At 38.4% G+C, this 26,679-nt stretch overlaps 1 protein-coding gene across 1 annotated transcript; it reads left to right on the top strand.

The window, feature by feature from the left end:
• BRDT (bromodomain testis associated) lies at positions 1-22,529 on the top strand. Its single transcript, XM_054212310.1, has 19 exons — positions 1-192; positions 2,397-2,534; positions 3,268-3,397; positions 5,512-5,684; positions 6,820-7,191; positions 8,235-8,363; positions 8,554-8,742; positions 9,939-10,126; positions 10,207-10,499; positions 10,607-10,720; positions 12,253-12,384; positions 13,246-13,307; positions 14,503-14,695; positions 15,424-15,536; positions 16,849-16,990; positions 19,139-19,212; positions 19,968-20,167; positions 21,559-21,718; positions 22,461-22,529. The coding sequence occupies exons 1-19, from the start codon at positions 1-3 to the stop codon at positions 22,527-22,529; spliced, it is 3,063 nt and encodes a 1,020-aa protein (XP_054068285.1).
• The last annotated feature ends 4,150 nt before the right edge of the window (positions 22,530-26,679 follow it).

Below are 26,679 nucleotides of genomic sequence, written 5' to 3'. Positions count from 1 at the left end.
ATGTCTGTTCCAAGCCAACACCATTCTATTATTATTAACCCTCCTCCACCAGAATACATAAATAGTAAAAATAGTGGTTGTCAAACAAACCAACTTCAGTACTTACAGAGGGTGGTCATGAAAGCCATGTGGAGGCACAACTTTTCCTGGCCGTTTCATCAGCCTGTAGATGCAGCAGCACTGAATCTTCCTGTAAGAACCACTTTGGAATTGGGGTATTAATACATAAAGTATTGCAGGACTTGTGAATTAAGGTTGGTTTAAAAGAGGTTTTTCTGATCCAACAGATCATGGAAGACTACTTTTGCAAATGAACTGCTTTCTTTAAACCAAGTCTGCAAGAAAACTGGTTTTCTCTCTGGTTCATACTAAATGCTGCATCTTTGTTCGTTTTCTTTCTGGTCTGAGATTGTAGTAAATCAATATTTCTAAGGGATAATAAGAATGCTTAGATAGGCCTCTTGGAGTTCCTGGATGTTGGTGTTCTGTTTTGTCGTCTTTCCACCTCCCTGCTGGTTTAGCCATATTTCTTAACGCTGCATACGATGAGTATTTTCTTTTGCCTTTGAGGTTTTTTATTTTTAATAGGAGGCAGCCAGCCTCTTTTGATGTCAAATACTTTGACAGAAAAGCGATCTGATTGACCCTAAAGTAAATAGGCAAATCTGGATCCAGCTTGATGCATAGAAGTAATTACATTTGTAGTACTCCTTAATTTCAAATCAACTTTGGCATCTTGCTCTGAGGTTTTTAGAGGAATTAAATGTCCCTGCAAAAATAGGGAAGGAAAAAAAAGAGATCTGGTGTTCTCATCATGCCACAGTGGTAGAACATTCTTCTAGGAAATAAAAGATCTGATGCTTAAATACTTGTTCTGTATTCCCTTGTGGGTTTTATTTATGTTACAATTTAATTGTAACAAAGTGAAAGAACGTGCCTTGTGACAAATTGTCTTAATTCAGGTATCTTTAGGCTCCAGTTCTGGATCACCCCAGCTTTTTTGGTCAAATGAGAACATTGGTTACTCACACAATGGTATTTCAAATGACCTGGAAGACACTGCTCTTGGTAGAAAAGTAGAAAGGTGTTAAATAAAATGATGGGTTTATTTCCTCTTTTTTTTTTTTCTCCCCCTGCTTAAGCAATTCTATTTAGTTCTTTCAAATTTCCAAGACTATTCCTACAAAATCATTGGTTCTGTTTAGAGCAGACAAAAGCCTTTATCTGCAGCTGTTTCTTGTGACAAACTCATTTGGTCAGTTTGTCCAAAAGCACAGTCAAAGTGACAATCTTTCTGTGTCTTTTTCTTACTCCTTTTCCTTCTTGGAAGGAACTGTCACTTAAGGTTAGTATTAAGGATCATTCAATCAGAGTTGTAGCAACATTTGCAGCTGGCCTCAGGCCAGTTCTGCCTCTCTGGATTTCGGAGGCAGCCACTTGACTTCTAAAAGTAAGTGTTAGTTCAACTGCTGCACAATAACAAGAAAATCTCTGGCTCCATGGCAAGGGCAATGAAGGTATTTGCCTCCTTTGCCTCTCTCCTCCAGGTGTTAGAAAATGCAGAATGCACAATACTTAATCATTAGCTGCATTATTTAAGTTTTCTTAGTTTTGTTTTGTTAAATTCAATGGTCTGCACTATGATGTATTTTGCTTTTTTTATTTCACTAAAACAGACTGTTAGGACAGCTTTAGAAGACTCTTGAAATAATAGTAACTTCACACAATTACAATGTATATGTGAACTTCATGGGGATATTCATGTTCTGATTTCTTAAATGCACGAGCAGGAAATCAGCCTCATGCTCCTAATCACAAGCTTTTAGCCGTGTGACTAAAATAGTCACAATAGTTCCCATTCCAACTGCCTTTCAGTCATATTGCCACATCTTCACTAGACTGACCCTGAGAGGAGAGCCAATATAACTCAGGGGATGAAGTATTTGATCAGCAACTGTGAAAACTTGGCGGCTTCTTTTTGTCAGTGACTGAGTCGGTTTTTGTCAAAGTCTGTCTCTGGCTGCTTCTCCCCCTGTTCTGTGAACTGGAGTTGCTACTTCAGGTGAATGGCTTTGGGATAACAAATGAGAAGTACATATACTTTTCATAAGTACTATTACCAGTATAGCTCTAGATCCTATTGAAATACTCTTTGAGGCTTCAAATGGTGGATGTTACATGAAAGAGCAAGGAGAAAATATGATGTGAAGAGTTTCTGAACACCTACTTCTGTGGTACCTATGACTATAGGGGAAAGTTTTCCTTTAAATAAAATATTCCTTTCAACATAATGCAATGCTCTCTTGCAATTTAACTTTCATAACTAAATGTGTAAGAATCTTCATGTCCTAATATTAAAGATATCTGGTTTGTGACTAACTCTTTCAAAACCACAGGATTATTACAGTATTATAAAGAAACCTATGGACTTGAGCACCATTAAAAAGCGTCTGGAACACAATTACTACACAAAAGCTGCCGAATGCATTGAAGACTTTAAAACTATGTTCTTGAACTGCTACATATATAACAAGGTATGCAAAAACCAACCTCTTAACAGTAACCAATTCTATTGAACAATAAAAACAAGTCTAAAACAAGCAAATGGTTATTAGAGCCTGCACTAAATCAGTCAATGTCTTCCTGATTTCTTGAAACTATTTTCTCTGGAAAGTTGGGGGGGCTTTGTTGCTAGGATTGACTGAGGCCATGTAAGTGAAGTCTAGCCTGCTGTTACAACAGAGCACGCAGTCTTTTCTGCAGAAGGATTCTGCCTGCAAAATCTCTGGGTTTTCGGTGCAGAGCTCATGAACAGCAAGCACAGTGTAACTGCTATACAAGTTTAGGGCAAGCCACCCTGAGCCATGCTCCACTCCTCCAACAAGTTTAACATAACTCCCTGCGCTTGGATGTTTGTTGGCTGTGTCTTAGTGTTTTTAAGCTTCAGCAGCTTTCTTCAGAATGTAGAAATGAGTAAGGGAGTTGCAGATCTGCCCCCTTTTCCCTTTACTGTGGGAAGTATGTGGATGTAAAGCAAGTAGGACTGTGCAATGGGACAGTGGGAGATAGAGTATTTCAATAATGAAGCAACTTGAATACAAGTGAGTGGGGGGGGGCAGGGATGGCAAGGACTTTTAGAACTCTCTGGTACTGGTGGCTTGTTTCAATCTGTTGGAGCAGGATTCTGTAGACTGTTTATTTTAAAAGGTAGCCCTCCAGTACTGCAGCCTTGTCTTCACTCTGAATGTTACCGACTGTATTTTGCAGCCTGGTGATGACATTGTATTTATGGCCCAAGAACTAGAAAAAGTGTTTATGCAGAAAATAGCCCAAATGCCACCAGAAGAAAGACTAGTGACTCTCAACAAAGGAAAGAGAAAAGGAAAGAAGCCAGAAGGTAAGGCCTGTATTAGATGTCAAATTGTTAACGTATTAAACAAGCAAAAAGCTGGAAATAGGGAATTCTCTGTAGCTTGTCACAACTCAACCCTGGAGCAACTGGGGTGTTTTCCGCTCTTCCCAGAACATACCAGCAAGTAACAATGTTGCTATAAGGCTTTAGCAGATTCAGTGCAGCCATAATATTTTTTTATAGCTACTAGTTAAACTTCCTGTTTTCTACTAATGAAGTGTTTTTAAGAGGGAGTAAAAATCAGAATTAACAACTTCATCAGTAGTGTAATAGCATAGCTTCACAAGCAAACTTCTGGTGAAATGTAGTGCTCTTGCCCACAAAAAGGACTACTCTTTCAAGACATCTCAAACTTATGAGGAAATTACACAGTAAGTGCTTGAAGCAACATTGGGAAGCCTAATTGCAAGGGGTCAGGTGATTAGAAGCAACTTATTACTATCATTCACTTCCTATATCTTTTTAATTGCTCTTATAACCTGTTTCACTTGTACAAAGTACTCATTTCTACATCTAAGCTCTCAAGAATGCCAAAGAATGAATATTTGTATTGATAGAAGTAAGATTACGTAGCACCTGGAATCACATGTGCATCTCAGTGGGTTCATTTGGAGACCTCCAAGGTAGTCTTCCAAATTGTTCTGAAGGTAAGGCTGTCAGTTGTTGGGAAAGTGTTAGATATGTCTTGGAAGAGCTGCATCACTTCTTCATGCTGATTCCTTTTAAGTATTTGCCTTCTGACAGCCTCAGAGCAGTGATCTTGGCTAGCTCAGTTCTTACTGGGTCATTAACAGATACTCCTATTTAGCTGTGCAACTATACAGCTCTTCAGGGTCTCCTGATGGCTTCATTTGTTTCCTCTTACTGCTGTTTGTGGTGTAGTGGTCCTTGTTGCTTGTAGTATCTGGGGAAAAAAAAAAGTTTCTTCAAAATAGTATTACAGTTTGATAGATCTCTAGCTTTCTCCTCAAGGTATGTTTGAGGAACAACACTACCTTTCAGTGATCTAGTAGTTGGATAAGGAAAAGAAGTGTATTTCTTGGTCCTTTCACGAGAATTTTTAGGAGGAAGAGGAGGATGCTCATCTGGCTTCCTGCTCTTACTAGCTTAGTTGAGTAAAATCTTGAGCAACTCATTGCCTTGGCAGAATATGTTGGTTGAAGAGGTAGAAGTGACTCCCAGAAAAAACTTCTGTTGAGAAATGTGTTGGAAGCTGAGTCAGCTTTTTGGTTCCCAAATGATTGCAACAATTTGTTGAGGTGCTTTCGTAACACAGTCTTGCTGGTATTAATGCTATTTAAGTCCCCTCGTTCCCTTTGCACGCACAAATGTGCAGCTTGTACAAACTTTGAAATGTTCTAGGCACTTGTTTTTAAATTGGATAGTAGGAGCATACTGCTATGGTCAAGGAAATATTTCTGTCCTGTCTTTTGCAGACTTTGGCTTCAGAAACAGATCTATACACACAGCTTATTTTCCTTTTAAAAAAAAAAAAAGGCAACTGACTTCCATTTCAGAGAATGTCATGGTGTTACTCACACTGTGTTATGTAAACTCACAGGTGTGAACAGAGCTGGAAAAAACATTACTAATCTAACCAGCCAAATTGAATACAGAAAAACATTGGTCTAAACTGTCCTCAAATCAGTGATGCATGTCTGTAATATCACTAAGCAATAATATGCAGGTCTTAACTATGCTTAGGAAAATTGAACATTCATGATGCGGTTTGATGAACCCTTTGCTGCTTCATCTCTATGTATATATAGAAAACACTTCATTCTCTTCTTGGCAAGAAAGTTCTTACGATGTACAGGTTTTAGTGCGATGTCCCTTTAATCTTCCCTCTGAGGTTAATCCACAGGCTTCTTGAAGCCAAATACGCATAACTTGGTATGATATTCTGGCTGAGGTACTAATGATGCTGAATAGAGGAGGATACCAATGTTGCTCTATGTAACAATGCTCTTTTTTTATATTTATTTGTGTCGTTTGGGTGTGCAAGAGTGGTTCTGCTGACAACTGTTCAATTTTATCACGAAAGAAATCAACTGCAAAATTTAAGTCTTAACTTTAAAACTTTGTTTTAAAATAACCAGAAACACAGCAGCCCAACCCTGGTACTTCAAATGAACAAAGCACAAAGCAGAAACAAGCTGAAAGCAGTGAGCAGCCTCCAGTGATGACTCAACAGCTACATCAGGTTACACTAGCTCCTTTGTCTGCAGCTCAGCTGACTGCTTTAATGCCAACTGCAGTCCCTATAACAAAAGTAAGTTTCCTCAAATAACTTTCAGAAAGAAAGGTGTTGAAATTGGCGCTTCAGGCACTAACGGCAAAACCATAGGAGCCATGCGTATTGCAATATCTCTTTCAAAACTTCCACTGTGATAGAAGACAGTAAGAGATCTCTATTAAACCTTCCAGGTCTCTGCTAAATAACTGGGCCAGTACTAATTCTAGAAACTAAGCAGAAATTGGGATGACTGCCTGGTACATCTTTTCTTAGACATGTGGTATTAAAATGTTTTTCTCAAAGAAACAAAGTGAACTTTAACATGGTTATTCTTGAAGCATACTACTATACTCCTGCAGGCTTTACCTTGATGTAGAAACTGTTCTTTCCTTGAGGTGTAGATAACGGTTTTAGTATTAAAATAAAACTCTTTCTAAGTTCTATTTAATAACTTCTCATGTTTTCAATGTAAATCAAGAATTTGATTCCCCCCAAAATACCATGTTTGCTTAAATGTTGTGTATCTAGCCTGGAAGGATTTTGTAGCTCACAAAAGTAAATTCTTGTTAACTGCAATCTGAACTGTATGTGAACATCTGATGTTTTTATCAGATAAACACTCTTGTATTGACTTAGTTTTGGTTTTGCTCTTCCAATGAGGAACAGGCATATGTGCCAGGCTCTCCTACAGTGTATATTTACACTTTACTGAAGAGTCTGAACACTGATTACAAAGCACACATTGTATTGTTTCCAAACTAAATACCACCCAGGTTAAAGAAAAATAGAGATAAACCTTGTACATAAAGCCCTCAACTAGGCTTACAATGAACTGCAGTAACTTTTTCCCCTTCCATGGCAATCATCTTGTGGTAACTTCATAACCTAACAGCTTCTTGCAGTCTTCTCAAATGGCTAAAAACTGACCACAACCTGACCTGGAGTACACCCTGTTCATTCTTTTACATCTAAGATTGAGCTTGGCGTGCTGATCTTGTAATGCCTTGTAGGTTTTCAGCTAAACTTGTGGAAGTGCCACATTCTGCTCTGACTTAAATAGCTGTAAAAGTTCTGGCACTTCTTAGATATTTTTTTGTGTAGTCTGAAAGCTGACCATTCTCTTACTGTTTTGGATACCTGTATTTTACACTGTAAAATTTTCTTTTCCTAGGCAAAAAAAGGTGTGAAAAGGAAGGCTGACACTACAACTCCTACTGCTTCAATATTCACAGCAAGCAGTGAATCTTCTGCAACATTTAATGAAAGAAAAGCTGTTAAAGCATGCAGAGGTGAAAATGAACGTATCATACCAAACAAGCTTCTGAAGAGCTACTTGCCAGATTCTCAACAGTCACCTGAAACTCTTAAAAAGATTCAGTTGTCAGAACAACTAAAACACTGTAATGAAATACTTAAAGAAATGTTTTCAAAGAAACATGCAGCATATGCATGGCCTTTCTTGAAACCTGTAGATGTTGCATCTTTCCCACTTGGTGAGAACCAAGGGACCACCAAATGTCCTACAGACTTGGGAACCATTAAAGTAAGTATGTTTCAGAGGGAACAGGACTATTTGTATGCTTGCTTGAATAACTTGTGTAATGACTGGATGTTAATAGTCTTAGCTGAAAAGGTGTCATGAAAGCTGCCTCTCATTTGAAAGAAATAATGGACATAAAAACCATATACACTTATCTCTCTCAACAAACTAAGCCACAGCTCACTGAAAAAGTCTTCTGAGTCTCACTGATGTATGTATAGCGGCTAATCTATTTATCTGTTGAACAAGCTAATGTAAGTAGTGAGAGCATTACCATATCCATGCAGTACTTCCAAGCAGGCTGCACGTTAAGTATCTTTCAGTGTGTATACACAATGCTGTTGCTAATGCTCTATAAAACAAAATGCAATTCTGTAATGTCAGCTTCTGCATCTCTCTGAATCCCATTATCCTTGGTGAAGTGCCTTGGAACCTCAACACTGGATAGTTATGTGACACCTTTCACATTTTCTGTGAAAACAAACCCTTCTAGATGGTGATATGTGGCCAATGTTTTATGAACACTGAGCACATCTCTCTGGGCTTGAGGTATTTACCCAAGTTAAGATCCACCTTTGTGAGGAGGCTTGAATTTCAACAGTCTACTGAATTATCTTGAAGACTGGCTTGCACAATACAAAGATTCTTTCCCAATTTCTAGCCCATTACTTTGACTCAATAAATTATGAAATAGGCTTTGTATAAACAACGTGCTTAGAATCAAAACCAAGTGCTTAGTACATGACCAAATAAAATCACCCAAATTTTGTTGTCTTGACCTACTGCTGAAACTAGTACTACGAAGTCCTTACAGCAATTAGAGTTAGCAAATCTGTTTAAAAGAGGAAATTCTCTTACTTTGTTAAAGGGACAATGTTGAAATAAGAAGTGGGTCTTTCCATGATGGTTCTTAAAATAATCGTTATCCTTGATACAAGGTGAACCTGATACTGGCTGTCAAAACTCTTGTTCCTCCTCTCTGCCAGTTCGTGGTGATGCTCTCTACTTTTAAGCCCTAAACATGCATCAATTTTCTTTTCATCTAGAAGAAAATGGATAACTTTGAATATAAAGATATACAAGAATTTGCTACGGATGTTAGATTAATGTTCATGAGCTACTACAAACATAATTCTCCAGACCATGAAATAGTTGCTATGGCAAGAAAACTACAGGTGAGTTATCATGCAAGTCAGACCTGAAAAAGAGTATAAGGTTCCTTTGGGATCATCTCATGCCATGATGTGGCATCCACTAATGCTACCAAATTCTGTGTTGCCGTGTAGTTCTAGAAAACAAGCATCAACTTCGTAATGCCTTTAGAAATCTGGAAAACATGCTGACCTCTCTGCTGTAACTCTTTAGGATGTTTTTGAGATGCACTTTGCCAAGATTCCTGATGAACCTGCTTCAAGTGTTCCTCTGCCACAGCCTACAAGAGAAATGACAGAAGCTTATTCCAGTGACAGCACTAATGATAACTCTTCAGAAGAAAAATCATCTGAAGACTCTGAAGAGGAAAGAACAGTGCACCTTGCAAAGCTTCAGGAGCAAGTAAGCATTAGTACTCAATCTGCATGACTTAAAATATTTGATAGTGCCACTTGCAATTGTCCATTCTAAGGCTTAGCAGCAAGAATCAGTACTTAAAAGATTTTATAGACATTTGTTTTTTCTTAATGCAGAACTTTATTCCTGTTTGGAAGATATTCCTTTATTCCTGTTTCTTCAGAGGACTCTCAAACTTCTAAAAAATAAAACTGTGTTGCAGTGGTATAATGAGAGCATCCAGATACTCCACAAATAGTTTAGTGTTTATACTCTTCTAACAATGGCATTTCCTTCATATGGTTGAAGAGCTCTCTTCTTCCACTCGGTTTCTTCTGAGCCATGCAAAAGCAAGTCATTACATTCTACTTCAGAAAGCTCAGTATGAAGTAAAAAAGAAGGAATCTCATGCTAATGTGAAGCATGGTTTTGCTTCACTGGCTAAGAGTGGATCTTGCTCTTGCTTGAACATAATGCTTTAACCTTCTGCTGCTGTATCTATGAACTATGGGGAAAACTAGCATTTGTTCTGCTAGTCAAATGAGGGACAGTTTAGCTTTCAGCATTTGTCAGAGTAGCATATACATCATCAACTTATGAACATAGGCATGAGGACAACCAGAAGTCTACAAGACTGCCTTTGCAATAGTGACCTATTTCAGTGTGTCTGAACTCTAATTCTCCTCATCTGTCCATCTTCCTTTTAATTCCTATGAGGTTTCAACAAACTTGTGCTGGGACATACTAACAGCTTCAGAGAAAGACCTAACTAGCCATTTCATATTGCAAAATGTCTGGGGTTTATGGATTGAAGATGGACAAGCCCAGTCCCACTAGCCTAACTGAGTAACATTGTAAAGGTCCAACCTTAATAAGGCACTTACGTGCTTCCCAAATGCTTGAAATTAAAGAGAAGCTGCTGGATACTCCTACATTGATGCTTTTTTCTTTTTTATTCTTCACAGGATGCTAGAAGATACATGCTGTTAGAAATGTCTGCATAAAATAAATAGCCTTGCATCTTCTATATACATAGTCTGTGACTACTCCATGCTATAGTAAGATGCTTGGAAAATAAACCTCATTTGGAACGCAAACATCCTATTAATATCAGCTCAGATGCAACAAATCCTCTGTTATATTTAGGGCCAGTTTATTGTTCATCATAAGATTATCCACACTTTATTTTTTGCTTTTGATAGCTTAAAGCTGTTCACCAGCGGTTGCGGACTTTGACCAGAGCGTATTTACCTAGACTGAAGAAGAAAAAAGGGAAGGCTAAAAGGGAGAAAAGTAAGAACAAAGAAAAAGCCAAAATAAAAAGCCTGATTCAAAAGAAGAAAAATCTAAAACACAAGAAGAAATCTAAGAAAAAGCTGTCTTTAAACATGTAAGCGTGGGGGACTTGTGTGGGTGTCAAATTATTTTAAACTGCTGTTACTGCAGTACACTACTTTTTTTTTCTTGCAGTCAGTCAAAGAAAACCATGCAGCAGGTCTTGTTGGCACATAAGTCAGAAGATGAAGATGGTGCCAAGCCTATGAATTATGATGAAAAAAGACAGTTGAGTTTGAACATAAATAAACTTCCTGGAGATAAGCTTGGGAAAGTAGTCCACATAATACAGTCGAGAGAACCTTCACTGAGGAACTCCGACCCTGATGAGATAGAAATAGACTTTGAAACTTTAAAGGCTTCAACACTTAGAGAACTAGAGAAATATGTGGCAATCTGTTTGAGGAAGAAACCAAGAAAGCAGCAAGGTATGTAGCATAAATGATGCTTTAAAAAAAAAAACCACACCATACACAAAAAGCAACTAGATTTGTTTTCTGTTTTGCTGCAATGTTAACTTCTGTTTCACATGCAGGTAAAAAAACAGCACAGTCAAAAGAACAACTTAATTCTGAGAGGAAACAAGAGCTAGAGAAGAGACTACTGGATGTCAATGGTCAACTAAACCCAAAGAAGGAGAATCTCAAGTGTAATGTGACTCTTACTTTCATTCATTTGCAACAAATAGCTTAAGCCCAAGGGGAGAACCCCATTTTATGTACTGTTACGCAGCTGGGGACTTTCTCCTCAGAACAGCTGAGGTCTTAAGCTTCCCATTGCTGGTCTTAAGATTCTTCCTATGTTGAATGAGCTGGAGTCACAGCAGCAAACTCGGTCAGTTACTTGTCCTGTCTAAAACATCTTCCTTATTTTTGCACCTAATCCTTATTACAGGTAAAGATGATAACAGCTTCAGAGCTTAAGGGACACTGAACACCTTCTCTTTTGCATAGGAAAACATATGGGGGGAGGAGTGTCCCACAGTCTATGTATTTGTTTGCAATTCACTTTCTGTGGCTTAGATTCAAGAATAACAAACTCTAGTCATACTTGCTAGGTTGCAGCCTTGCTAATGGTGTTATATACTAGTACAACTTCTGCCTCAGTGATAGGAGTGCTGTTTTGCCTTAGTCCTAAGCAAGTGCCTTAGGAGAATCAATTCAGTTTTTCAGGCAATAATGCATTTCAATATCGAAGCCAGAAGGTCAGTACATACTTGAGCATGTCTACACTTACTGCTGGTTCTCATCAGGGACTGAGAACAGATCAATGCAGCTGATGTTGCTATTACAGGACAAGCTGTTCCTCATTAAACTAGTGAGTGCTATTATCGTCCTCTATTGGATATCTATTAAGCTCCTACGTAACACCATTTCACTGAAATGATAGAAGCATCCCTGCAAGACACAGGCTTGCATCCAGTATTAGTTCAGGCAACAGCCTTCCTGTCTGGTAGGCATGATGGCTTGAAAAGATTCTAGAAAGAAAAGCTTAAAGCAGCAGCTGAAATCAATTGTGAAGGATGTGTTGTGGGAGAGGGAGGAGGCAGGACAGAGAAATCTTTACAACTAGCAACTAGCTTGTTTAAAAGGGAGAGCTCAAGCTGGTACTTAACAAAGACTTGTGTCCAGGGAAACAGGTATCCATAGAGTTTCTCATTTTCAAGTCTTCCATCAGAGCAACATGCTTTGAAAAAGCTTTTCGACTGCAAAATCACTATAAAATGAATTAAATCAACCTTGCAGATGCAAAATAGTCAGATGGTGGGGAGGTGGCAAAAGATGACAATTCTGGAGTATATATGGCTTGGGAAAGAGGAGAGTTGGCTATAGATAAAGGCCTCAGCATGCAAGTCTGGCAGCAGCAATATGCACGGAAACAGGCTCTGACAGCAGGAAAACTTATGGGGGAAAATTGCTTGAATTGTATCTTAAGACAGCACAGTTTTAACCTACTTTAGGATTCTAAGTTGTGTGATTACAGCTCCTCCTTGGCTAATTCATTCATTCAACTAGCTCCTCTATAAAGGTCTAAATCTACTGCTAAACGGACAGTGGACAAGGAAATGGCAGAAGATTAACTTTTATATGGGAGAATAGACCTAGGAAGGTTGATCCTAGTCTTGTATATGAAGTCTGCTCCACTACAGGTTGTTCTAAGTCCTTTCTTTTTCTCCTGCAGTTGAAAATGATGCTGAGTGCAGTATTGGACCAAGCAGACTAAGCGACAGCACCAACAGCAGCAGCTCCTCAGACTCTGGCAGCAGCACTAGCAGTGGTTCTAGCTCCTCAGATAGTAGTGACTCTGAATCAGGTCAGAAAGCTTCCTTTTGCATTTGTGTAGGCAAAACATCTCCCTTCTCAGTTAGCATCTCCTGTTCCACATGCTTACCAAGGACTTCAGTTACCCTCATAGGTTTGCCCCACGTTGAAGGCTCAATTTCAGTGCTATTAAACAAGTGTCTTCAGACTGAGTTTGTAGGTTTAAAAAAAAAAAAAAGACAAACTTACAACATCCACTCAACCTATTGGTGAAAAACTTTAGGGCCCAAAACTAGCTAGCAAGAAGTCTGTAACTTGACTATTGGGCTATAGCTTACTCTTGTGGATTTGATTCCTTTTTGAAAGTGTGATTTACTTTATTTTAATCTTCTGGTATGCAGCATGAAGGGTGCCTTCCCTTGTGGGTAAGGATTAGTCCCTAAGCTGAGGGACAAAAGTGCCAACAGCACTGACTGTAGAGCCAAAGCCTACTCTGGTGCTTAAGCTCTCAATCTGTTCAAGGGACAGTTTTCTAGGACAGAGTAGATCTGCCAGACTGGAGGCCTACAAAGTAAATATCTGTATGAGGTAACAGCCTAAGGTGAGATGAATGCTCAACCCTTTGCAATGTGAGGAAGCAAACACAGAGAAGTCATTGATGGCAGCAAAGACCTTGATCCTGCAGGAATCTTGGTGGTCTCTTTTTATATCTGGGAGAAGTTCTCTAAACACATCAAGCTGAAGCCAAAGCATTCAAGATAAGAATGTTCCTTTTCACTGTGAGGTTTGGCTCTCTAGGTATAACTGCAACTCACATCTTGTATGTGTGAATAATGAAACATATGCGAATGACTGATTTAATTTTTTTTCCATCCCCCTCTTTCTGCCTACCTCTCTATATTTACAGCTACAGAAACCTGCTCAAAAAAGACTGGAACCAGGCAGAACTGTCCAACTTCTATGGAAAAGCCTAAGGTAAACTGACTGGAATGGATATAACACAACTTTTAGGCCAAAAACATTACATATGTTGGTGCTGGAAATGACACAACTTTATCAGGAAGTAATGAATATGGCTTCAGTGCTACTTGTTCTGTAGGACTGATTTACATGGAGATGTAAAATCGGCTGTTTGTTAAAAGTAGCTTATCTATCTGTAGAAAAACTGATGTACTGGGAGAACTCCTGGGACTTTTACCTCTTACAATCACCGTGACAATTCTACATTGGGTGAAAGAGAAGGGAAAAGAAGAGAGGGTGAGAATGCTCCACATACCCCCACCCACCCCCCAAAAGAGAAAATCCTTTCCCACTTGATCTTTGAGTATAGAATTGACCTAATAAACAGTGCAAACCTCACTTCAATATTTTTAAATATTTTTTGCTTTATCTGTGAATAACCTCACTTCTACACCCGAAAATAAATAAATTGTACAATATACTAGTCATTTTCAGGATACTTTATATTACTTATTGCTATGGTATTATTATAAGCAACAGCAGTTTTATCTAGAAATAATTTTTTATGCCTTTAAGATTGAATTGCTGTATTCCTGCATATACAGTGGGTGTTAATTTTTGTCAGGGTTAGCTGCCTTTCACAATTTCTCTTGAAGCTACCAGAGATAGAGACCTCAGATTTCAAAGAAAGATCTCAGCGAAGCCTTCCTTCTTACAATAGACTTGCTTTCACTTAGAGTGCTTAGTTGGATACAGGAAACTAGGCTGCAAATTTATTATTCAGCTGCTCCTTCTGCATCTTCATAAGCAAAGACTGAGGGGAGGAATTATGCAATGACTTTTTTTTTTGCTTAAAAAGTGCAGTCTCTGCAGTGACAAAATGACAGCAATAATCTTGAGAAACCAGGATATAGGAATTAATCTTCAGTTTGGTCACTTATAACAGCCCCTAAGTGACTTTGAGTAACAACAAACATCATACTTCAAATCCTCACATTACATTTTGTTCTCTGTACCCATCAGACCAGGGCGGTGCACTTCACCTCATGGGCTTTTGTAGTCTAAACTCTTAGAAAATTCTAGATTAGTATCACAATACAAGAACTACTGAATCCTATGAACAGTGGAATGGGGCAGTAGTGGGGAAAGGGGATCAAATAGCTATAAAAATTAAGATTTGTCTGTATTAACTACTGCAATACCTTTCTAGAGAATACCGCTGTGTTTACAGAGGACATCCAGCAATGCTGTTCTGCAAGCACAGCCCTCATCTCTTACTAGTAACTTGCAAAATCATGGATTATCTGAACTGCAGCAGCCCCCTCCCAATGTACTGCAGAGGCTTCAGCCTTTACAGAATAGATCACTTAAACCATCAGAACAAAATTCCCAGTCTCCCTCAGGTAACATCTTTATGGCAAGAAGCATGGCTATGCTGAGGAAAGAAGGGATGGCAGAACTAATGTTTGTACTGCACAATAAGATTATCTTGGGATTTTGGAGGTTATCAAGTAGGTAATAGAAAAAGTTCTTGCAGGCTATGGATTATAAATAGTGTGATGTAATTAAAAGTGTGGTGGCACTGAGGACTGGTTAGGGTTTCAGATTACTGGGGCACTTGTGGTGGGCCAGAAGAGCATTAAAACAGGCCTCCCTCCAATGAGATGGAAAATGATACCTTAATGAACCTAGCATTACAGGAAGGGCTGAACACCTTAAGGTAGGAATTAGATGATTAAACCCATCACCACCACTCAAGTTCATGTCTGAAATTCCTATTAGCTGAATTTACGGCTTGGTGCCATAGGCCCTCTGAATTGGTTGCTGTTGTGATATGTTGATGTGTCTAGACATACCAAATATTAAGTTGCTTAGAAACTTGATCCAAGGAGCTATTCTTCACTTCAAAACTTCAGAGGTTTCTGAGTTTTTGGTAAAAGGCAGCTTGAGCTGGCAGCTGATTAACTGAGAAATCAATTAAAACCTAATTAAAAATAACTGTCTCAAACTGTGCAGCTAGGATACATATCTTCATATCCAGTTAATCCACAGATCTAAACAGTGACCTAATTTTGAGATGTAGTACTGCACTTTGCATGTTAGGGGGTATCATACACTACTTCTTTCTCAGGATTAATCTCAGCTGTATCCGTTCCGCATGATGTGCCAGACTATCAGACTCCTCAGACTATTCCAAGGACAAATCCATCTTCTGTCACCCAGTGCACACATGCTCTTTCAGCAGTGAATACGTGCTTCTCTCCAATGTATTCATTTCAAATAACTTCTTTAAAGCATGTTCCTACTCCTTTAAATTATATCTAATATAATATTCCAAGCTAGAATTTGATGCAAAGGCAGCCACTTAGTGGGGTTTTAGGTAACTTTTGTCATAAACAAAGTGATTCTTATCCTTTAATAGGGTGTTAATTCATTGCCTGTTGACTGCAACACAAAAGGAAAGAACTTGGCTGAACAATATATCAAGTTTATAAATGTTTATAAATGTTTATAAAGCTTGTTTTATTTCTTTTCAGTGCAATGGCTTAAATTTAAGTAACCCTTACACACTTACATGTTAAAAGCCCACCCTGTAAACCTACAGTTTCATAAGAGATGGGCAGCTTATATGTTCCTGTTTTTTAGAAATATCAATCTCAAGCTCAGTAGTACTCTGACGGCTAGAGGCTATCCTGGAAAAGTGTGTTACTTTTTCTTCCTGTTCCTAAAGCCATGGAAACTGGGGCTTTCAGGGTCATAGATGAGGTTGTGAAATATTTAGGTACTGTTGATTTCTGTCTTAATATGCTCTTGAAGAGGATCCTGGTTAGAAGGGCCTCTGAGTTACAAAGGAAGTTATTGATGTTACTGCAGCAGCATGATCTCTTCCGTCTTAAAGATGTTTAACTATCTTTCTCAACATGGTTTCAAACATAGCTGCTTTAGCCAGGTTTTAATAGCTTTCATTTTCTGAAATGGATAGAAACTACCTCTTGAGTCTATAAGCACAAGAATGTGTCCTGCAAGAAAGGAAGAAGAGCAATTTGCCCCTTCCCATTTGTGTCCACTATCCAAAGGCAGCAAGTAGTATATCTTATGAGATTCAGGTTTGTGTAACACCTGCCCCTGTTCCAGGGGGTTACTACACAGTCTCGCACAGAGGAAAAACTAACACTGAACTGAAGTAATACAGCTGCCCTTCACCCTCATCCATAAACTAGAGTAGAGCAACTGGCTTTACAACAGTAAAAGCCAACTTCTGTCATGCTGTACCATGTTAAGGGTTAAAGAACTTGTATTTGTTTCTTCTGTTTTACCTACTCCATCACTTGGGATCTCTGAGCAGTTCATGTTCTAAATCTGAAGTGTCAATGTAAGAACTTGCTTTGACTACCATAATATGAATGAAATCTAATTCTTCCCTGGTGTTTACAGAAGCTAGAGCTGCAACAGTTTACTGCTCTAAGCTTCTAAATCTTTAATCCTGCTACTGTATAATAAGAATCCATGTGTTTAGCATTTCGGAACATATTTTGAAGTCTAACTTCTTTTCTAGGTATCTGACTCAACTTCCCAGGTTGACAGTGCTGACTGGAGCAAACAAGCTGAGAAAGCAATACATCTAGACAAATCAAATAAACTTCAAAACAAGGCCAGTGAGAGAACTGATGATTCAATATCCATAAGTCAAGAACAAAGTATGTATTGTCATAATGAAAACTGTAACTGATATCGGGGTGCAAAGTTAAAAATGTACATGGATCTGGTTTAAAGAAATAAAATACTGAACACTTGTACATTAACCAGTTTGCAGAATAATGTAGGGGGCACAGCTTTCCCTTGTTTGTTCTTTTTCTTTTTGATTTGCTGTTTTTTAAAAAAAAAAAAGTTAAGTTAAATGAGTGCTTGGTTCTTGTTCTGTGTTAAAATATATAAAGCAAATTACTCTTTGATTTAAGAACTTACAAATTTAGAAAGGTAACCCGGTCTTACAGAAAGTCTCAGAGAACTGATGCTTCTGTCTGTTGGACTTCACTGGCCTTAAAGCGGTCTTCTGCTGAAGCTTCATGGAGCTGTTTTCCCAGGGCATTTTGTGTGTATTGAGTTACCATCTCCAGCTCTTGGTAACAAGGATCTGACAGTAAAGGAATGTTAAACAGGCTCTCACCATGGAACAAATTTGCAATTATTACAAGAACACAGGTTCTCTGAAAGCCGCGTTTCATATAGAGATACATATTTCAAAGTAAAGAATTTTGAGCTGAACACTGAACATCCCTGCTGAGAGCCTAGTGTTGCCAGACATGCTTGTTTTGGTTTCTCCTTTACTCTCTTCTCTCTAGACTACCTGTATGGGCTTGAACAGGGGTAGGAACAAGCTTCTGAAAACTCGATGAAATTAAAAGGCACAGCTGTCTCACTGATTAGCTCTTTAATTGTTGCCAAAGAATAATGCTGGGTAGTTGAGTTGTATTAAAGCAACTCTAAAAATTGAGATTTAATTCTCCAAGATGTTCTATTTAGTATTTTCATGGTCTTAACACACCTATCCATACACATACTGACCCCCTTTCTTTAGACTCCAGCAGCTGGAGCTGGTACATGGGTTCCATGGATTCAACTAATGATCTTCACTTACAAAGTTTTGAGGCTGCCTAAAACTTGAATTCCCGTCCTGTGTACTGCATGACTGTAACTATCAAGATGTTTGGTGTTACCTTAATATGTTAAAGGACTAGGAAAACAAGCAGGAACAAATCAAGTTCATTGTTTTAATATTCACATGAAAAAAAAAAGCATAGCCAAAACTACTGGGAAAGCTTGTTCCCTTCCATACTTAATTGTTTACTGCTTAGTCTTTATTCCTCTTAATTAGAAAAAGAAAGTTGTCATTTAATTTATACTGTTTCTATCTTCTCCCCTTTTTCAAAGGAGAGTTGTGTTGGCAGTTGTAAAGGAGCTCCTGTGTTTAACATTGGAACTGTCCAGTTATGAGACTCTGAGTATACTTGAACTTCAGCATTATGTTGCACAGTAGAGCTTTTAACACTGTTATGTGGGTGTAGTTACATGCCCCCTTCCATAATACAGTGGTGTTTGACTGTTCCTGCAATGATACATGCCCCACTTGTGCTCAGTGTTATCTTAACCTTTCCACGATTAATTCCTGTAAAAAACTGGAAGGAAGGGGGCAAAATGCAGGATTTTGGCTTTTGGTTTTTTAAATGTCAAAAACTTTGCTACTCTGGAACTCTTGTAGGGGTGTAATCTATTGATAGAAAGTGTAGAGAGTGCTCAGTCCTAGATGCATCTACTTAGATCAAACCAGGGAAACTCATTTTAGAGTTGGATGTTTAGAGCAACTCATTGAATTTTGTAGAGGATTCCGCTGTCTCAGGCATTTCTGTGAGGTTACTTGCATCTCTGAAACAAGAGATCTTGATTTTAGACTTGTGACACCTCTGATGGCACGGCTGCAGGCTTGATGTATTGCTGAATTCAATGGTGGCTTGTTAGGAAGTTTAACTGAAGAAACTGGTAACCACAAGCTTCCTTTCAGATTAAAAAGCAGTGTCTCTCAATGAGAGGTTCTGTGAAGGCTGGCATTGCTGGCTTTCTGAACAAAATTTTTGGGCATTCTGCTGGGACCTCTCCTAGAATTAACCAGAAGTTAATTTTTCATCTGGAGTTGAGTTTAACTGTTCCTTTCCCTGCCCCAAACTGGAGACAAGTGCAAACTCTTAACTCAATTTCTAGAATGACTAAATTTTTATCACTTAAATTTGAGGAAGCATAGTCCATAAAATCAACATGAGCGAAAAATCTTGGTTTTTTTCTTCCATCAGGTCATTGTATACCTAATGATAAATCTAATGGTGAAAACAAGCTAGAGCCAAAATCCAAAATTCTTCCAAGAAAGGTAAGTGTTGCTCAAGTCCTATTTGAGGAGAAAAGCTTGCGTATACTCACTAGGATTAATAATGCCCTGTCCTGGAATCTTCTCTGAAAATCTGGTCTTTTATAATTCAAATATTTAGTGTCTGATAGGTCTTGGGTATTGTTATAGCCTGTACAGATTTATCCTGTTTCTAGTACTACAAAAAAACAAATGTAATCTATGGGCTCTGATCTCTTTCATAAACATACGACCTTCTACTAGAAGCAGTACTTCTTAAGAATGCTAGGTTTATGCTGTCTTAGGGTGTGAAGAAAATGCCACTAGGCAGGGGGAGGAAAAAACACAGGTATTTAAAACAAACAAACCCCTCAAGCCTAATACCAAACCATTGCTATGTAAGGGATATGCACAGAAATGAGATGGATGTTCTCTATATTAAAATATTGTCGATGGGCCTTGCATAAGCTCAGTCTTGTGAATTCATGTTTTCTGGAATTAAAAAAATGGAGAGCTGGATGTAAAGGTAAGAAGAGCTACAAATGTTAACAATTTTTAGCATATTGCTAAAGACTCTTAAAGTTGATAAGAAAACATATTGCAGTCTGCTCTTCTGTATTTGTACTAATATTCTGCCAAAGGAAGGATATTTTGTTGTAGATATTCCCAAATAGTTCCAGTCAAAACAACATTGTGCTAATGTAAGAACTAAGCAGAAAATGGATGATTAGTAGTTGTAGTTTGCCTCTTTCATGTTTTCCTTTTTCAAATAACTTCAGGATACAGGATTTAAGAATATAGATTCCTGGGTAAGCTTATGTAAAACGATGATGCTTCCAGCTCCGATAAAAACATCTGCTGAGAGCTTCAAACAGTTCAGGGAGGCAGCATTAAAGAGGAGTGGGCAAGCGCAGGAGTTAAAAAGGCCTCTGGTGCAAGCTGAGAGGGAACCGCAAAACCTTCCTCAGGAAAAAGAGAGGTTTGTAACTGCGTATGTTTAAATATTATTCTATTTTTTGCTTGTATGGTCCTGGGTGGCTTAGTTATTCAGGATCAAGTGGTTTGGATTAGGTAATTGCCATGTGTCAGATGAGGGGGGAGAAACTGTACCACTCTAAGCACAACTGCACATCCAACATGGATGAAGTGGCTCTTTCTCTTGCAAATCAGTATAATTTCAATTGCAAATCAGTATCATTTCAGCAAATACACTTCTCAGGGACACCCCTTTTTTTTTTTTTTTTTTTTTTTTTTTTTTTTTGGTCCTCTGGAGCACTCAATTCTTCTGGTCATGACCAGAATTCGCACCTGTCCTCAGTATCTTACTTTCCTGCATCTGTAGCCAGGAAAATCTCTATTTTATTGCTATCCTAAGAGGAAGCAGGATAATCTAGTCTTCAAAAATTTGGTATTAACGTAGCTAAAGGAATTGCAGTGTGCACCACTTCAGAGAGCAGAATTCTTTGCATTGCTGTAGAGAAACATATTGAATAAGCTACTGCTGTAGTATTTTTCCCTAGTTGTTTGCAGCCACTGTTTTAGTGACTGCCCACATATGTATCCCAGTCTGAGGTCTATTATTATGCTGAGTGGGATATGTGACTGCCTGCTAATTACTGCATTGCAGTAATATCTTAGATTGTTGTTTGCTACTTTTTTGAAACTCTTCTTTCAGTAGTATTTCCCTCTTCAGTAGTCTTGATTTATTTATTTTTATTTTTTTTCCCCTTGTCTGTTTGACCCTGTGAAACATAGGTCTGGTCCGGTTCATAAATTCTCCTGCTCATTGCTGTCTGTATTAGAATAGGCCACTTGTTTGGAGTGTATGATTTTAATAAACACAGCATTTGAGAGATTTGAGAGTACACTTTGTGTTCAGAACATATAGTGAACAATCCGGGCACCTTCAGCTGCTACAGGTTTCCACGAGGAGGAAACTGGATGCATAGCTCTGCAATAAGACATTACAGATGCTTGCCTAAAGTTAGTGAAATCTAACTTGAATAACTAGTTGAAGAGAAAGAAGGTAGAAGCAAAACATCACGGGCCAAGAAAGTAACAGAAATTTAAGTGTATGTGTATGTCAAAGAAAGTGCATGTAAACTTTGCATAGTGTGTATATAAATCCCCTGTGCATATAGATTGGAAACGAAACACAGGAAAACTTATCCTATTACAGCCCAACAATTGCGAGCCCGTGCCCCTTGTGAAGGGAAATTACTATGAATCAACATGTAAAACAACCACAGTTTGAGTACTATGCGTTGATTTAAGTTATTTGCAGAATTCTCTTCAGGTGCAAAGGCTTGTTATGAAGAAAAAGAAGAAACAACTTTTATCCTATACCAATCTCTTCTCCTTTCTTTAAAGGGGTTGTGAAGGCACAGGGTTGGATGCCACAGTAGCAACTGACTGTGAGTCCCCAAAAGAGCAAAAGAGCAAACAACTGCCCAAAGCTCAACAACATCCTCTTGTTCAAGACCGTAACTTGGCTAGGAAAATGGAACAAGAACGCAGGAGGAGAGAAGCAGTAAGTTGCTGACCCTTGCCAGCTGATTTTGTTTCAACTTTAGCAGAGAATAAAAAACTTTAGCTCAGGTCCCTATGTTAAAGGGCCTGAAGACTGAAAACAACAGAACTATGCTACCTGAAGAGTTACTCCAGAAAATGAAATAGGAAACTCAAAGTAGGTCTTCAAGTGGCGGAATATGAAAAACTATCTGCTTGGTCCTATTACTCCTACAAGCTTAGAATAACTGCATGGTAAAATCAAATTTTTAAGGGGAGTCCCTGCCCTTTTAATAACTTCAGACCTCAAGGCTTGCAAGCTGTCTATCCTCTTCAACATATTCCATGTCAACAAAAGTGCTGGTCATACTGTTCTGGTCTGAAATATCAAAACTGAGCCTCTTTAAAACCGACTTACGGTTTTTATTGGTGTAGGTAACAAATGTTTTTTAATTGCTACCATTTTTTTAGATTAAACTTTTTTTTTAAATTCATAATATTGTACAATGGAATATAAGAACTGCAGTGTGAGATCATGCTAGATTCGGATAAGGTCTACAGAGGCTTTCGTCCCATTCAGCTTTTTTCAGAGAGGACTTCAACAACATGCATACTCAAACTTGTAATAACAGAGGAAGCATACACTTTTTGGGAAGAAGCTTTGTAGGTTTTGTTTTTTTTCTTAAATCTGTATTATATTTGACCTGCATAGTATTAACTAGTGTCCGACTGCTCTGAAAATGCACTGATTTGCTTTCTTGCAGATGGCTTGTACAATTGATATGAATCTGCAGAGTGATATTATGGCATCTTTTGAAGAATACCTTGAGTGAAAGCTGTAGTTCATATAGCACTTAACTTCAATGCTACTACAAACTGTACGACTTTGAAAATGTACTAGTTACAAGCTTAAATGTTAAGACCACTTTAAAGACACGTAAGCTCCTCTAAAATGCTTACTATTAAAAGTTTGTTCATTGACACTTGAAGCACCACAAAATCTTTTTGCTGTTTGTTTACAATATATGTAATCTAGTCTGTTAGAGTGGAACGTAGTTGCTCTTTTGATTAGTTTTATGTTGTGTATATATAAACTTGACTTTTTTTCTCATGTTTTTAAATCTCTTTTTTTTTTCAGAAACGCTTGAGAATCTGTTATATCAAGCATGGCCAAATTCTTGTATTTGACTGTATTGAGTCATAGTATACTAATTATGCACCTATAGAAACTACTTTAACCCAAGGTCTTGTCAATTATGTGATTCCTATTAAAACAATCACTTTAGTATGACATGCACAGAATCTGGACTGTGAAGAGACTTTTATAATAGTGATAATTTCTAAAGGGTGTGTAACATTACTTGTGATGATAAAAAACCCTTTACTGGAACTCTGTAATTTCAACAGCAAATCCTGTATACGTTCATGTCTTTTAAGGCCCAGTCACATTGATCTTCTGTTTAATGTATTTCATGTTAACATAATATTTGGATAAGAGTGCAAGCATGTTTGCCAAATGGGTTCTGGTTCCTCACAGAAAGAAATTCTCTAAAACATCCCACTTCTGGCTCCAGTTAGAAAGACTTTCTGATTAATGGAAGATTTTATTAATGTTGGGCTACTTGTCTGAATTAGAAACCAGAGTGTAAAAACCCTACATCTCTAAGTACTGGACTAATAAAATACTGTTTTATAGAATTAATACCAAAACACAATGTGTATTATAGAAATGTTGGGTGGAAGGGACCCCCTTGAAATAATCTAGTTCAGTGGTTTCCAAACCTTCTTCATCATGCATCCCATCAGTAAAAAAATTTAAGCATGCACCCCCAAGACGTGTATATTTATTCTTTTATGAATTATATGAAGTTCTATTGTACTAATCTATTTTGTACCTTATAAAAACCCCAAAAAACAGAAACTAAAACCATTTTAAATAGTGTTTAAGTTTGTTTAGTTATGTTTATTTTGTTTCGTAATTAAAAAAAAAAATAAAATTGGTTTGTATTAACTATTTTCTTCCCACATGTCGCTTTGGAGACCACTGAATCTAGTTGAACCTCCCCCTCAAAACTCTCTCTCCCTATGGAGACCTCTGGTCTGTCGAGCTCCTGGATTGCTGTTGGAAGTGAAGGTAACACTGCCAGTGTTGTGGTGAGGGACGGACCACCCAACTAAGTAAACCAAGGATTTTCAGAGAAAGGAAACAAATTGCATCTAAAGTCATAAATGACAGCTAAAGCATGCCTAAAAATGGTAGCCTGGTCTTTCAGGTAGCAGGCTGATGAGCTAGTGCTGGTGCCAAAATAGCTATTCTGCAATAAAATACTGCTCTATATCTTCTATTTCTGCCATTGCTGGAATGGTGACATTTCATTCAATAGCAGAAAGAGTGTATATTGACAAATGCTCAGATTGCGGTATGGCCCCTTGAAATGTCTAGGGAAGTCCTCTTCGTGAGCCTTGCCCAGACACGTGGTCAACTGTATGCTGTTTGGCAGATTGAGTATGTAGCTAGGAAGGGGATTTGGGGTGAAAGATGGGTTGTGACATAAAGCGATGCTGTTGGGATATCTTGTTTCATGTCCACATCAAAAGTAATTTAGGCCTGCCGTCATCTGTAGTTTATATGTCATTAATAGCTATTTGTCCTGCAATAAAATGCTACGGTTCACATTCTGGACTCCCTACCTTGCCGTCATCTGGACATACTTTCTGACTGGGTTAATGCAAGCTCAAGATCTCTTGCTTTGGAAATAGGAGGTGACAGAGGAAAGGGCGAGAATTTATTCTCTCCATTTCATCCTGTCTATATAACAGCATGTGCATTGCTAACAGTATGAAGTGTTACTCTTGCCCCTTCAAAAACTAATTCTAGCTTCCACGACTCCCTATTGTCATGATGACTTAAAGTCACAATGTCAGTGGTGCTTACGCTAATCTGATAAACCCTTTATTTGCAACCTATAAGCCAGTTAAAGAGGATAATCAGTTTCTACCTCCAGACAGAAGGCTGAGTTCAGAGGAAAGGGAGATGGCCTCTAAACATAAGTGAGTAGCAAGCCTACAACGACTGTGTTTGCCCAAAGCTGTCACCGCACTCAAGCAAGCAGGAATACCACTGATGGACATACAGGCCTGCAAAAAAATAAAAAAAAAAAGCTGCTTAAACAGGCTAGGTAATGTTAGCTACCTAACATTTAAAACGTGTACTAAATTCTGTCACGCCATTAAGTTACCTTGATCGTTTGTGAAAACAGCTGCACTAATGTGTCATTTCTATACTTGTGTCTACACTAGTAGATTGTATCTACATGTGAATGAAGGATAAGACAGTTAAAAGCTTTAAACAGTTCCTCTACCACTAATAAATGGAATATGTTAAATTTTTTACTGTCAACTATGAGTTGGTCAGGCTGGAGGCAGAGTCAGTGATGTGCAAAGTTGTCCTCTTTTGTCTCTCAGAGAAACAGGATTAGTTGAACTGACAAAAGATTAGCAGGCAGATGGCACATCATGGAGGGCGACGCACATTGTCAAAGCTTGTGGTAAAACAATCTGCCCTGGGGACAGTTTGGCTTGGCACCTGTTGGAACAGCAATTTAGAGCAGAAAATGAGAAAATCAAAATATAAGGAAGACAAAAAATTATTGTTGGTCTTCTCAACTTTTCTTATTCATATGAGATATATAGAAGATTCTAAGTGTTCTTCTGCAAAATGCTGGGAAACTTGTGGAAGGTATTTGCCTTAGACAAACAGGTTTGTCACACGTGTAGACAGCATGGTCCTGGTGTACAAAGACAGCGTTCCTCCATAAAAGAGGAATTCTACTGCTTCCTTGGCAAACAGGACAGCTACGGTAGCGCAGGTGGAGATGCCCAGAAACGCTGAGCCAGGGTGTGCTGACGGGTGTGCAGAAGGGCATGCAGCAATTTCATCCTGCAAAAGCCACTCAGAATGGCTAAGTCCCCAGCTCTGATACTGCATCTGTATCCAATATCTGAAGATGACGTGGCTAAAATCCACAGGCAAAAGGATTGTATAATTTAGAAGTTTGACATAAAACCACTTAGTGATGTATAAACTAAAAACAGACTTAATTTTTGTGGAAAAAAAATAGCTCTGTGGCTTATACAAGAAATATGGCATAGCTTGGCCAAATACCTGCTTATAATAAGGCACGTCATGGTTTCATCTTTGATCCTTCTTATATCCTAGATGGCTACTACCGTTTGGTGAATGCTGTGTCTAACCCATCACTGGGCTTCTATCAGCCTTTCTTTAGAGGTAAGTGAAAGCTCGTGGATTTCCACAACTCCACAAACTCCAGGATTTCCAACCCTGGTTTTCCAATTTTCCTTAGGGGATGTTTTCTGCCGATTCATTCTGATTACCGTTTGATTAAGGAATCTGATGACTACCGTGATATAAACAACATTGGTTGCTTTGCTCCTGCCAAACTTTCTAACTTATCTAACTGGGTCAGTGGTTTACTGAGGTGCACTTCAGGGAAAATCCTGCTGCAGCTAGTCTGATAGTGAGAAGCTGTGAAGGCTTCTTGCCTACAAAAAGGGTTATTAGCACAAAGTCTGATGCACAAAAAATTCGCTATATGCTAATCCTAGGGTTGGTGGTATGACTAATCTGAGCATGAGTGGAAGGCACAGGCTTGGTAGGAATGATTCATATAATCCTACTGGAGCCTGCAGAGGTTACTGTCTTAACTGAATCATCAGCTTCTGGTGTTGCTTCTTCTCTTCTTGCCCAAGAGAAGGAAGGAGCCTTAAACAGCCCAGCACCTTTTTCCCCAGCAGCCTCATAAAACTCCTGACCTTAAGTTTGTAGTAATTGAGACGATGAGCAGGGATCACGAACAGCATGATTCAGCGTTGTCAGCTGATGTGGGCTGCTGATACTTCATTTGTGTTATTGGGAAGAGGAAGTAGGCAGCTTTTTACAGCTACTTGAAAATGTTACCTTTA

Source organism: Rissa tridactyla, chromosome 8, assembly GCF_028500815.1.
Source record: "Rissa tridactyla isolate bRisTri1 chromosome 8, bRisTri1.patW.cur.20221130, whole genome shotgun sequence".
Lineage (NCBI taxonomy): Eukaryota > Metazoa > Chordata > Aves > Charadriiformes > Laridae > Rissa > Rissa tridactyla.
Note: the sequence above shows the minus strand (reverse complement) of the source record. Positions and strands in the feature narration are given on the sequence as shown.

Bases quoted from the DNA above. Each gene is read 5' to 3' on its own strand.
- BRDT (XM_054212310.1), top strand. From the start codon at position 1: ATGTCTGTTCCAAGCCAACACCATTCTATTATTATTAACCCTCCTCCA. The intron at 8,364-8,553 runs GTGAGTTATCAT...GTAACTCTTTAG, and splicing joins CTATGGCAAGAAAACTACAG to GATGTTTTTGAGATGCACTT. The intron at 20,168-21,558 runs GTTTGTAACTGC...CTTTCTTTAAAG, and splicing joins CTTCCTCAGGAAAAAGAGAG to GGGTTGTGAAGGCACAGGGT.